Source organism: Salvia hispanica, chromosome 3, assembly GCF_023119035.1.
Source record: "Salvia hispanica cultivar TCC Black 2014 chromosome 3, UniMelb_Shisp_WGS_1.0, whole genome shotgun sequence".
In the NCBI taxonomy this organism is placed as follows: Eukaryota; Viridiplantae; Streptophyta; class Magnoliopsida; order Lamiales; family Lamiaceae; genus Salvia; species Salvia hispanica.
The window spans coordinates 36,318,160-36,330,883 of NC_062967.1; the positions used below are offsets into that span (position 1 = coordinate 36,318,160).

Sequence of the window (12,724 nt, forward strand, 5' to 3'; positions counted from 1 at the left end):
TAAGAGGATTATTTTGTTAAGATTAAATTACTCAAATATATCATTATGTCACACAGACTATTCATCTGTTCCACACAAAAATTAGAATCAGATAATTAGAGTATGCCATTAAAATATCTCATTTTTTCTTTCTCCTTTCTCCTCCATTAGCTAATAAATATCTCATCAAAATAAATATCACACTTTTCTTTTTAGTTTGTCCTACAAATAATGTTACATTTTCATTTTTGAAAAACTTCTCTTTCACATAAATAAAAAAATTACTACCTCCGTCCACGAAAATTTGTCCCATTTTTTCATTTCCGTCCGTCCTCCAAAATTTGTCTCATTTTTCACTTTTACCATTTTTAGTCGTGGACCACATATTAACTAACTCATTCTCTTCATCACGTTTTATTATAAAATTAATACTTTAAAAGTAGGACCCACATCCCACCAACTTTTTCAACTCACTTTCCATTACATTTCTTAAAACCCGTGCCCGGTCAAACCGGGACGAATTTTCGTGGACGGAGGTAGTATATTTTATCTCTCCATTTAATATACAAAACAAAATTTTCTAAAATCTCATGTCGTTTCACAAGTATAACATTTTTTGTAGGACAGAGAGAGTATTTAATAAGTGAATCCTACATTCCATTAACTCATTCCACTCACATTTTATTTTAATATGAATATATAAATGTAGGATTTATATTCCATTAACTTTTTTTAATCTATAAAGTCAAATAATTTATCAAAACTTTATCGGTAAGATATGAAACATTTAATTATGCACAAAAGGAATAATTAATAAGGTAGATTTTTGCGGAAGGAAATATGACTCACAGTTTAGGACGGTCTCAAAAAAATACAGATGGATTAATTTGGGAGGTAATTTTAGAAGGAGGTCAATAATTATTTTCCATTTATTTCGTGATTGTGTGGTGATACAATAATCAAATCTGTGAACTATTATCCCATGAATATCGTTAATTTGGGAATATAGTATTGCTCACTTTATCATAATGATAAATCATAGTGGAATTAGCCCTATAGCAACTGATTTGACTGAAGTCAACTACTAATCCATACTCTTTGTGTAGTGGTCAACCGAATAAAAAAAAGAATCACCTACTAATTTTTTATATTTATAGTTTGAAAATAGTAATCAAACTGTCTCCATCTCAAAATCAAGAGAATTGAATTCGACGAGTTAACTAGAGAAAAAAATTAATAAAATATGAAATATAATTAAAAAAATATGACATTTATTGAGTTAATTGCCTAAACAATAAAAAAAATTATATTAAAATAGTTGGTTTTTGTTAAGGGAAAATAACTCATTTAATTTTGGGACACATGAAAAATGAATACGAATATAAATTATAAATATAATGTCAATTCGACCGGATAAAATTCATAGTATAATCCATCGTTACCATAAAAATGTGCAGTTGTACTATATAAATGATATTAATGGATAAAATCTCTTTATTCCTTGTTATGATTTTATATTGGCAGCAGCTAAACATAAGCTGTCAAACTTATTAAAAGATCAAATATGAATCTTCAAACACAATTTTCTTAGATTTTTGGCATATTAAATTGAAAGGTGTTTTATGTAATGTATGAATGTATGAATAAAATGTTTTAGTTCTTTTATCGAATAATGTACATGTAATATGATTTAATGTTAATGTGTTGGTAGAATTTTAATCATAATATTATGACTCTGATTTCATCTCTTAAACAACTACACTATTAAAAGGTTTCGTGTTCAACTCTAGTCGTCTAGTGTGACTCAACCTTTAAATTTTGTTCATTTATCAATGACAAAATACTACAAATATATTGTAAATTTGTAATTATTATAAATTTGAATAAAAAAATAACTAAATCATCAAAATTCGATCCACTTTTTAAAATAAGGAGTACTTATTTTTATCCAATCGATCCACTTTTTAAAATAAGGAGTACTTATTTTTATCCAATATTTCTAACATCTTCTGTAGAAAATTGTTAGGAGTATTAATTTAATTGATCATAGCAATCCATATTTGAAATTTTATATTACTCCATAAATTATAAAAGGACCAATGAAGTCAAGTTTCTTTATTATTTTGCCAGCTGTTTGAAAGAATAAACAAAGTTATTTATTGGTATTAAGGTAGTACAGAATTTGAAATTGGGAGTGAGAATTAATATGCTAAAGCTTAAAGACAAACACTAAGCTTTAAGGATTAATTTCTTTATGAAAATCAAGAAAGTACCATATATATTTTTATATATTTAATAAGTTTATAGTCCTTCATGATGGTGTAGTGTCACCATTATCGAAAGTGTAATCAATTATTGCTTCGAAATATAAAGAACTTTTTAGTCTCAACTGCAACTAGTAATATCTACCAAATTGCTAATATTATACTACTAGTATTGAATTTGCATTCTACTAATACTTTTCCAAAAAAAAAAAAAACACCAAAATTTGGGACACCAGCTTCAATTATTCATAATTGTAAGATTGTTTTCGTCTCTAACCAATAGTCATGCATGTTTTATATTATGGTTCATTCACAAAAATTAATTATATTTTATTATCTGGCAAATTTATCTCACTAATAAGGTGAAGTTTATTCTCTATTAATACATTTGACAACTGTTTCTCTTTATTTATAGTATATTCTACTCATTTTTAACTAAAACTTTGTATTATCATTGACTATCAAGATTATTATCAGTGGACATGAGAATTACAAAATTACTTATCTTGAACTTGCTAAGTAAAAGCAAATACCTTGCATTATCTACCTAATGCTAAGGTAAATTAATGGAATGGTGCTACATATCTATTAGTAGTATTAATTGATACTATCTTTAATTTTACACGTATAGTAGAATATACTCCCTCCGTCCCAGATAATTCGACCCAATATTCCATTTCGGACCGTCCTACATAATTTGTCCTACTTCACTTTTACCATTTTTGATAGTGGACCCCATATTCTACTAACTCATTCATACTCACATTTTATTATAAAACTAATACTTTAAAAGTAGGACCCACATCCCACCAACTTTTTCAACTCACTTTCCATTACATTTCTTAAAACCCGTGTCGGGTCAAAGTGTCCCGAATTATCTGGGACGGAGGGAGTATAAATTACTTAGTTTGACGATAGTTAAAAATTAGAGCAACCTAATAACATGACTACATATGAAATGATTTAGGCACAGCAGCCAATGTGGTACGATAATTATAAACTAATCAAGGTGACTATTGGTCTAAGACAGTACTAAATATACTACTCGTACTAATTTGTTTTAAGCTGACAACGTTGTCTTAGACAAACAAATTAATGGAGGATTTTAGAAATTAATTAAAAAAGTAATCTTCAATCTTTAGGAGTGATTACAAATTTAGGGATGGCCCCATCTCCATTTAATTAGTTCATGAGAATTAAGTCTTCTATTCTTTTATTAATATATATACAACTTTTCTATATGGATTGTGTTATATGTAAAACTAATTTTAAATGCAGAATGCAGAACCATAACATGAAGGTGGTTGTTAAATAACAACGGAGTCGATTATTAGTTTGTTTTTAGTACATTCGAGAAAATTTTATTAGTTTGTTTTTAGTACATTCGAGAAAATTTTATGTTATGGTTCGTTCATCTTGCGAGTATCAACTATAGCGCACATAAATGTTAATGAATTTCGTTTTATATAACAATGACCTTTTTTATTTGGATTCTACGTTATGCATTGATCAAATTCACTATATATTGATATGTATAATATGTTGAAAGTTGAGGACAATTTTTTATTCGGTTTCGGGTTCGGACTGGGTTGGATTCGGGTCAGGTTGCGGTTAGGATTAAGTCCATGCTGACCGGTACGCGGAGCTCCGACCGGAGAATAAATACACCACGGTAAAAACATGGCAAATAGATTGCAAAGAAATGGTTTTAGCCTCTATAACTGCACATCATCAACCAAGATTTACATTAACTATTAACTAAATTTATGGTACAATTTTAGGCTTAAATTAACCATGCTAAATTAACAAAAGATACATCTCTGAGAGGTCTCTAACTGAATTTGCATTCCAGAAACTAATTTACACTGCCGTGGAGGGCCGCGTCGTCGCGTCGAACCTCATCCGCACCACGCCATCCCCAAGATTCAGTGACACTTGGCCCCTCGCGTGCAAAAAATCGGAGGTCAGATGGCGCTGAATACAGCTCAGGCGGCGCCTGAGATGCTGTATTCAGGAGGAGAGATTTATTGGCGAGCCGGCTGCAAGTCAACGGAACAGGTCCGGGAAGGACCACATTATGAATTTGGCGAAGATGTCCGTCTCGAGGAACTCGATGTGAGCAGCACGGCCGATCAAGGTGTTCAGGCTTCTTCCCTGCAGGGAGATGTCGAAATTGACATCGCAGCGCAGCAACACACGGTGCTCGGAGGAAGGTGCCCGTATCTGGTCCAGGTATTCGTTCAGCATCTCGAGGAAAAGCTTGCCTTTTTTCGAGTAGTCTCCTGACGATGCAGGACACATTTCGATCCTCGCGGAATGATGTGGAACGTAGCCATCCTGAGAATTAGATCACGAATGCTCTGTGTTATTTTCGCTACAGGTTCGTTCAACAGTAGTCGTTCTTGGTTTCGATAAAACGAACCTTTGCCCAAATTACGGTTTTTCCTCAAATACACAAACTTCACATTGCAATTTTCTCCTAATTTCGTTTTCTTGGAGCCATCACGCGTACAAAACAGCATTGTTTTGTCTGCCAACGATGTCATTTTACATTTCTCGCGAGAAAGTGAAATCGGGGGAAAATTGCAAACAGTGAAAAAGTGTGTATTCGAGAACAAGATTTGGAAGCCATTGTACATATTGCATAACTGTGGCAAAGTTCGTATTTCGAAGAAATTAACCCGATTTTACCAATAAGTTGAAAGGAAGAACAAAACAGGGGAAAATAACCAACAAAGAAGGCAAACTACCTGAGGTGAAGATAACAAAATGATGTTTTTGAAATGCTCCAACGTTTTCTCCTGAAATTTTTTTATGATTTTAGAAAAGATTATTAGTAAGCTCGTAAAACTAGCGTGCGAATTCTATATAGTAAAATGACAGCGAGACTTTTCAAGTTTTTACCTTGCACAGTTTGTATAAGAAAGTATTTTGTAGATCAGGATCATCTGTGAAAGTCAGCTGATGAATGCACTGTGTGCCTTTGAGCTTCTTCAGGAGCCACAAACCGCCATTAAACAACGAGTTCGAACTGTAAAGATAACCAAGATGTGGGCCAGATACCGAGAGATACGTGTGCAGGAATCTCAGATATGGTTCCATAATCGTCTCTGCAGGGGAGAATGTGAAAATTAGTACCGTAAAAGTCAATTTGAGGGAAGTTTCGTCATTTGAGCTTTAGAGTCTAAACCTGTAAGTGCAGTTCTCAGAATGATGTTTCCAATGGAATGTCCAACGAAGCTAAGCTTGATTGTTCTCAAGTTCCCGGATCTAGACGCCTTATCCATTTTCTTTTTCACGAAAGATACGACTTCCTTTGCTAGCCTCTGGCCCATTTCTCTAAAGTCTCCAGATGTTTTATCTTCGTTAACTTCCGACATAAGAAATTCTGCCTTCGGGTCTATTAGAAGCCATTGGTTTCGGACGAGACGTAAGTCAAGATGATGGCCCTGCACATTAAATGAACCTTTTTGCAATCAATAAGTGGCAACTACACATCAATAGTGTCGTTTTAGAGAAGCCATGGCGACAAAGCATATGAACGCAACTTGCATTTCGCAGTGTTAAATTAATAAGTGAAGCTGTATATTACGAGCACCACCTGGAATCCATGGACAAAAACTACAATCTTGAGAACACGGCCAGTTTGACGAGTGGTGCCAGATAGCTTGTTTGAGGGGATAGAGTCAGCTCCAGCAACCAAGCCATTTGTATATTTCGGGTCCAGCTGATTGAAAGAAAAAATTCCTTTGGTTGAAGAAAGAGGTGCATTGACAGCTCGCTCTACAATTACGATGGGGATGCGTGATGGATCTCCAAACATATACAAGTCTTGAATAGAACGATTATTGATCTGCAGTTACGCAAAACATTCTAAAAATCTTTGTATTTTTGCTCGAATCTCCAACCAATGAGTGAGATAATACCACAATTGTAAAGAAAGCTAACCCTCATTTGTGCGATACTTCGCCTATGGAGCTCCGCCCTCATAGCAGCCGCCTGAGCAGGCTATAGAGTGGTCCCGAAAAAAGTGAAAAAAAATAAAAATTAAATCAACACCAACTGACTTGTGTAAAGAAAATACTAAAAATGATAAGCAAGGAAGTCATTATGATGATAAAATTACATCGCCAGTTAACTTCCGTAGTGAGGATCCTCGACCACGTAATCCACGGATGGTGGTATCATCCACTACACTGCTTATATACTGATGTGGCATCTCAGCCTTAGTGTAAACCATCCAGATTGACCATTCAGCTTTGCGATCAACAGCCCACTGGTTGCAAAGAGATTCAAGAATCTTCTTCGCATTAGCCCTGAAATACCCACAAAAATATTTTGTGATTACGATCGGCTCACGCATGGAAAAATGCTTAGTAATTGATCAAAACAAGTTAACTGGGAAAACAAACCTGTGGAAATTTAAAAACGTGCTCCACAAGTGATTCACTCGATTGCAGATCAAATCGAATGACTTGGCCAGCTTTTCTTCAGAGAACGAATAGAGAAAATCATCATGCTGAAAATCAACTTTACCATTTTGTTTCTACAAAAAGGAATATAGCAAAAGATTAGGTTGAGAAAAAAGGTCTGTAACAGTGATAAAAAGTTCATAGCCTATAAAATCCCTGAAGAACCTGTGAAACATTTAGGGGTTTGCTTGAAATTTGGACTGGAACTTCAGCGTCTGCCGAGTCCTGATCAGATCTTTGAGTGAAACCGAATAATATGCCAGAAGAAATATCTTCCATTTCAATTGATACGTCAATAGCCTTGCTGAGCTTTTGTAGCTCTTCTAGAAGTATGTCGTGGGCACTTGATAATGCTTTCAAAAGCATAACCTGTTCACAAGAAAACATAGCAAGAACATTACGCAATGACAAATGGAAGAGAATGGACTGAACATGTCAAAGGCGTCTATGCAACAGCACATGAGTTTAGTCACTGGAAAATCACTTGGATCACTCAGAATATTATGATTTCAATTTTCTACATGAAAATTATGTATACAATGTTTGGAGGCTTGATATTTGGATTGGGTTATTGAATAGCCAGACTCTAGAGAGAGCAACAGAACAAATGCCAGCATAAAGATATGATATTAAATGTTAGATATAAGGAAGTAACTGCAACAGAAAGAGAGACGGTAGCTTTATATGATAGGTTGCGACTATAATGAAATCTAACAAGAAAACATACTTGTTTTGATTTATTGTGCTCCACAGCAAGGTCATGTTTGTCATCTGTAGGATCACTGGGAAAACAGAAGCTATTGTTACTTCAACAGAGTATTCAAAAGAATTCCTCAAAAGATTGCCTAGGATTATGGTTCAAGCTAGGTACATCATAGGTGGTCATTGGCAACAAGCTACCAAAATTAAAAAGCATATGGAAAAAAACCAGCAACAGTTCTGAGCACTGATCAGATTTAAAGAAAGGAAACAAACCTGGGTACCTTCAGCGAGGGACTGTGAACCTCACTTTTCAGAAGGCTGGCATGCACACTTGTATCAACTAATACAGCGTGAAATGCATCAAAATGAACTGGACAGTAGGCATGCAACCCTAAAAGAGCTTTAGGGGGGAGGCGAAATTCATGGACTGCAGCAGGGGATGTATCCAAACAAGCATCGACATTATACCTATAGTAGTAGATTCAAATGGCTCAGTTCAAGTTGAAATAGAGCTCAACATGTTGGTTCATTGTTGATTAACTCCACTCACTAAAATATCCAATAGAGAGGAAACCAGAGTTGTTTCTGTCATTTCATGAGAAATTAATTACAAAGTGGATTAGATCTGTTAACCTGTTCTCCAAAACAGGAGCATACAACAGCTCAAACTTCACAATAACAGCAGAGGTTGAAGGATCCTGGAAAATGAAACAAAAATTTCAAATGCTACATAAACTACAACACGAACAATATAAATGTGGAGTGCGAAAAATAAAACCACACAGAAGAAAATATGGTGTTCTGCTATAAGACAGTGTCCTGCACAACCTATAGTGTGTGTATGACTAGATAAATTTGTACACATGGATTGCACATGTCCTGTGCACATAACCCCCCCCCCACCCCTCCCCCCAGAAAAACAAACATATTACCTCAAGTTTACTGAGAGATAAGTTGAAAGAGACCATCATTGCCAACAGTATATCCTGTCTCGCATATCTGATTCGAAAAGGTTGCGTTGAAAAGCTATGGTCAGTGTCATCAATTCTCCAGACACCATATATATCATCAGAACCCAAATCAGGTGCTGCTCAGATACAAAAACTATATCAATCCTTGCAGCTCTCAGAAAAGTGAAAGAGAAGTAAATCCATTAAGTATGGTACCAATGTTTTTCAGCAATCAATCCCGAGTCAACCCACAGAATAACATGTCAATCGACTAAAATAGTAGTTTTGTTAAGCGAAACCACGTCAACAAAGTAGACAGAGAAATCCATGCCTTGTCTTAGAGAGTTTTGAAACAAATAACGCAAACATGTTGGTACACACTAGAGTCATGGGGGTTGAACCTTCAGTGCCTAATTCTAACTTCAAGTTCATAAGAGGGGAGAACATTAGAATCTGGAAGTCATTCTACACTCAAGCTCATATTACAAAGAACGTAAGAAAATTTGCAAAATTAAATATTGCAGAGCCACAGATTAGCTTAGAAGCCAGGAGATCTACCAGTAAACTAAAGCTAGGACAGTTACCTTCATATTGAACAACTCTTGCTGGCGTTCCGAAGGAGCCAGAATCATCATTCTCCCACCTAATCGTAATCTTGAGTTGATACCATCTAAGAAGCCACAAAATTAAACAAATCATAAGCAAATAGAATTTCTTAAATACAGCTAAGCATGTGAAAAAAGTTCAGCAATGAAATATAAATTTAAACTAAATTGAACTCACCCTTGCTGAAACAAGTCAAGGTTGTGAAATCGGTGGATGTAAATGGAAATCTTATGTATAGCCCCTAAAATAGGCAATTGAACTGTGTCGCTGTTATGTTTGACATTGATAGGATCCAATGGAAACTTATGGGGCTGAACAAACTTTGGCTGATGTAGGGGCTTGGCATCAGGACCATTCAACCTCCTAAGACTCATTGATGACGATTTATCAAAACCATTGATCATCCATTTGAAATGCTGAAGTAAAACTGACATTTATGATATACTTCCCCAGAAGAAGTTAGCATCCCTCCAGTTACTCAAATCCAAACACGATTCTTCATTGGTTTAGATTCTTTCCACAAAACAAGTTTATAGCATCTCCATAACAAAGAAACTTTTGTCTGGGAAAAGGACTGAAAACCTTTTCCCTACTATATACCAGTCTCGAAAAACCAGCCCCTTCACCAGAGATTTTCTGCACTATGATACAAAGACTTTATCACTAAAATCGTAACAGAATAAAGACTTGAGAATACTTGAACTGTGAGAATTACAGAGCAGCAACGAGAGACTTGATGCACGAGTTTTGTAAAACATGTTACTAACAACATAGTAAAAAGATATACATTTCCCCTTGGCAATTGAGTTGTCAATGAACAAATATTGTGAGCATCGTATTCCCGAAATTATTGACACAATCTCAAGTAAATATTTTTGGAAATCAATTGACCAGTCAATCTTTAATTACTCAACGCGTCTTCTCATAACATTAAAGACAGATTTTTTAATCTTCTAGAGCTGGAACCAATCATAATAAGAAAAGGTTATAAATTCCTACTAAATTTTCAGACGAAAGAAATAGAAAGCTAGCATTTTGACATCAGTAGCTATGAAAGAAATCCAGCATCACTCTATATACAAGCAAATAAGGATCTGACAAAGATCACAGCTTTAACTAACATCAAATTGTTTACAAGTCCCAAACCTACATTTGCATACTACTGAAACTCAATTAAACTCAAAATCAGATACTCAGCATATCCAAGTTGCCACACACAACAGCAAATTTAAGTAATACACATAGCAATAAGAGTGAAAATTGAATCCCAGATAGATGATACAATCAATTAGAAACACATTTCGATGCATTGCAGTTGAATCCAACAACAGGGTTTAGTTAATGAGTTAGCAAACCTGGGAACGGGGCCTCAGTTCACCTTAATCTGGCCGGAGGATTAGCGGTTGTTGAAAGAGAGGAGGAGCTTTGATCGCGGCGGAGGCGGCGGCGGCGCGTGAGGAGACAGAAAGAGAGTATTATGAAGTAAAGGTCGTGTTTTGGCAGCTAAGTTAACTTCAATGAAAATTGACAACAACTGGCATTTCTTGTAATTTTCCTCTGTCACTCTTTTCAAAGGGTATATTTGGTAGACAAATTTATAGGAGTAGGAAATTGTTAAAATAAAACCCATAATTAGTTCAAGAATCATAATTATCTCTTAATGTTTCGAATCCTATGGAAGAAATTTTAATTTATTCAATAAGTTTATGAGACCGAAAGAGAATATAAGATTTAAAATAATTCTCTCTTAAGTATTGTGAATCTGTATAATGCAATAGTACATATGGCTTTTTCTTGATTTGACTGTGCTTTTCCCATTTAAATTTTTTTCGTTTATTTATTTTTATTGCTTCATGCCTTCATTACTTTATCATAAAATTATACTACCTCCATTCCTGAAAATTTGTCTCATTTTTGCATTTCCATCCATCCCCAAAATTTGTCTCATTTCACTTTTACCATTTTTTGTAGTGGACCTCATATTCCACTAACTCTTTCCTACTCACATTTTATGATAAAACTAATATATAAAAGTAGGACTCACAATCCACTAACTTTTTCAACTCATTTTCCATTACATTTCTTAAAACTCGTGCAGAGTCAGAGTGAGACAAATTTTAGGGGACGGAGGTAGTATAAAAAATGTAATTTGAGATTATTAAATAATTATTTTTGCAATCTAATAATAAATAAAAAAATAAATTGTTGTTTTTAATTTTTGTTTTTCCCTTGTTTACTTTTTTTCCATGCTGTAAGTTTAAATTAAAAATAATTTACTATCATTAAATAACAATCTTTGCAATATAAGAATAAGTATACAATTTTATTATTTTCGTATATATTCTCCACTTGTTTACTTTTGATGTTTCAATTCATATACTATAAAATGAATCTAAGAGTAGCGTATATCTATTAACATAGATGTTGCTTTTAATTACTATGTTTATATCAATCATCCTCGAATTATATCTCCCCCCACCCCCAGTATTCAAAACATGTATAGGCTACAGAAAATCTCTTTAGTAACGAGACAAGATTAGCTAAGTTGATATCACTAATTGTGTTGAGTCTAACTGTTCAATATTTAACTATCTAATATCGATGAATTGATGCTAATTGTGTTAATTATAGTACTTAGTTCAGTTTCAAAACCAACACACTTTCCTAAATCTAAAATGCCATAGTGTAATCCTATAAACTCAATCGAGAATCTGACGATCTTATATCATGACGAACATTCACCCTTGCAGCAAACCGTAGCGAACAAAGTGATTCGTCCACAGATGCAGGATCCGGTGAAACATTAACAAACATCAGAGTCTTCGAATCTCCACCTAAGCAAGTCTGTATACGAACAACATCAAAAGTTCAGGTGTTGGCAAAAATGCTTAGAAACCATGGGCTTTTCGAGCTAAAAAATTACCTGGAGAAGATTGGTGAGCTTGGAGTTCGTAAAAGGCACATGCTCCTCTTTCTTGGCAAAGGCAACAATGACATCACTTAGTGATGATAAACTTTTATTAATCATATAGTATTAATTTAAATGCTTTTATACAGTGTTTCAAAAGAAATAGGGTGATTTAAAATATGCATCATTTACCTGCTCTGTGCCGCCCATTCTAGTAAGATGAGAGACATAGGTGTTGCCATTTGCATCGTGCTTGATAACACATCGTGATGCATTAAAGGTTGATTTGTTTGTTGATAACTGGTCACGTAGTGTTTCATTGTATATTTCAAGCATTGACACCTGAACAAGTAAAAAGTTTTAAGCCAAAACGCATGTGTATGTTCTTTGTAAGGCATAAATGAAAGACCACAGTTTCATCCACACATGTATGTCATACTTCCATCCTTGGGCTTCAAGCATTTGTTTCGTCTGAAATACTTGCTCTAATGATCGTGGACTAAAACCTTTAAGATCCTGTAGTCCTGGCTTGCCCATCATTGTATGATCCTGTTTCCTCATTGTTCACGTTGGTACAAAAAATTTTATGATTGTTTCGTATTGGTACAAAAAATTTCATCATTATTTTATGGTTTGTGCGTCGCATAAGTAAAAAGTTAACGCCATTTAAACACATATACCGAAATGTACTAAACTGAAACACAAATGAAACTTTTTGTATAATTTATGTAAACTTCAAACTTTTGGTATTAATATGAAACATTTTGCACGAGTTATGTATTTAAAATGTAGTTTCCTTAAAGATGAAACATTCATTGCCTTGTTCACCTTATATTGTTCATG

At 34.3% G+C, this 12,724-nt stretch overlaps 2 protein-coding genes across 4 annotated transcripts; both read right to left on the reverse strand.

Moving 5' to 3' along the window:
- Positions 1-3,935: 3,935 nt before the first annotated feature.
- Positions 3,936-10,497, reverse strand: LOC125213239 (protein FAM135B-like). 3 transcript variants are annotated; one of them, XM_048113667.1, is made up of 16 exons: positions 10,329-10,497; positions 9,151-9,609; positions 8,952-9,037; positions 8,350-8,504; positions 8,051-8,115; positions 7,691-7,885; positions 7,443-7,512; positions 6,881-7,084; positions 6,656-6,789; positions 6,370-6,559; positions 6,192-6,251; positions 5,845-6,096; positions 5,434-5,692; positions 5,148-5,353; positions 4,994-5,044; positions 3,936-4,580 (listed from the first exon to the last, which is right to left on the reverse strand). In XM_048113667.1, the coding sequence occupies exons 2-16, from the start codon at positions 9,405-9,407 to the stop codon at positions 4,290-4,292; spliced, it is 2,475 nt and encodes an 824-aa protein (XP_047969624.1). In that variant the 5' UTR covers positions 9,408-9,609; positions 10,329-10,497; the 3' UTR covers positions 3,936-4,289. The 3 variants fall into 3 exon arrangements, with proteins under 3 accessions (XP_047969624.1, XP_047969623.1, XP_047969625.1); XM_048113666.1 differs by having other exon boundaries at positions 9,151-9,614; XM_048113668.1 differs by having other exon boundaries at positions 7,443-7,497; positions 9,151-9,614; positions 10,329-10,496.
- Positions 10,498-11,664: 1,167 nt separating this feature from the next.
- Positions 11,665-12,442, reverse strand: LOC125210005 (kinesin-like protein KIN-14M). The gene is made up of 4 exons (XM_048109582.1): positions 12,308-12,442; positions 12,074-12,223; positions 11,897-11,947; positions 11,665-11,817 (listed from the first exon to the last, which is right to left on the reverse strand). Exons 1-4 carry the CDS (start codon positions 12,440-12,442, stop codon positions 11,665-11,667), a joined length of 489 nt encoding a protein of 162 aa, XP_047965539.1.
- Between the last annotated feature and the right edge of the window lie 282 nt (positions 12,443-12,724).

Bases quoted from the DNA above. Each gene is read 5' to 3' on its own strand.
- LOC125210005 (XM_048109582.1), bottom strand. From the start codon at position 12,442: ATGAGGAAACAGGATCATACAATGATGGGCAAGCCAGGACTACAGGAT. The intron at 12,224-12,307 runs GTGTGGATGAAA...TTACTTGTTCAG, and splicing joins GATGGAAGTATGACATACAT to GTGTCAATGCTTGAAATATA. The intron at 11,948-12,073 runs GTAAATGATGCA...GCCTTTGCCAAG, and splicing joins GAATGGGCGGCACAGAGCAG to AAAGAGGAGCATGTGCCTTT.
- LOC125213239 (XM_048113667.1), bottom strand. From the start codon at position 9,407: ATGTCAGTTTTACTTCAGCATTTCAAATGGATGATCAATGGTTTTGAT. The intron at 6,790-6,880 runs GTTCTTCAGGGA...TCCTTTTTGTAG, and splicing joins AACCCCTAAATGTTTCACAG to AAACAAAATGGTAAAGTTGA. The intron at 6,560-6,655 runs GTTTGTTTTCCC...TGGGTATTTCAG, and splicing joins ACGTTTTTAAATTTCCACAG to GGCTAATGCGAAGAAGATTC.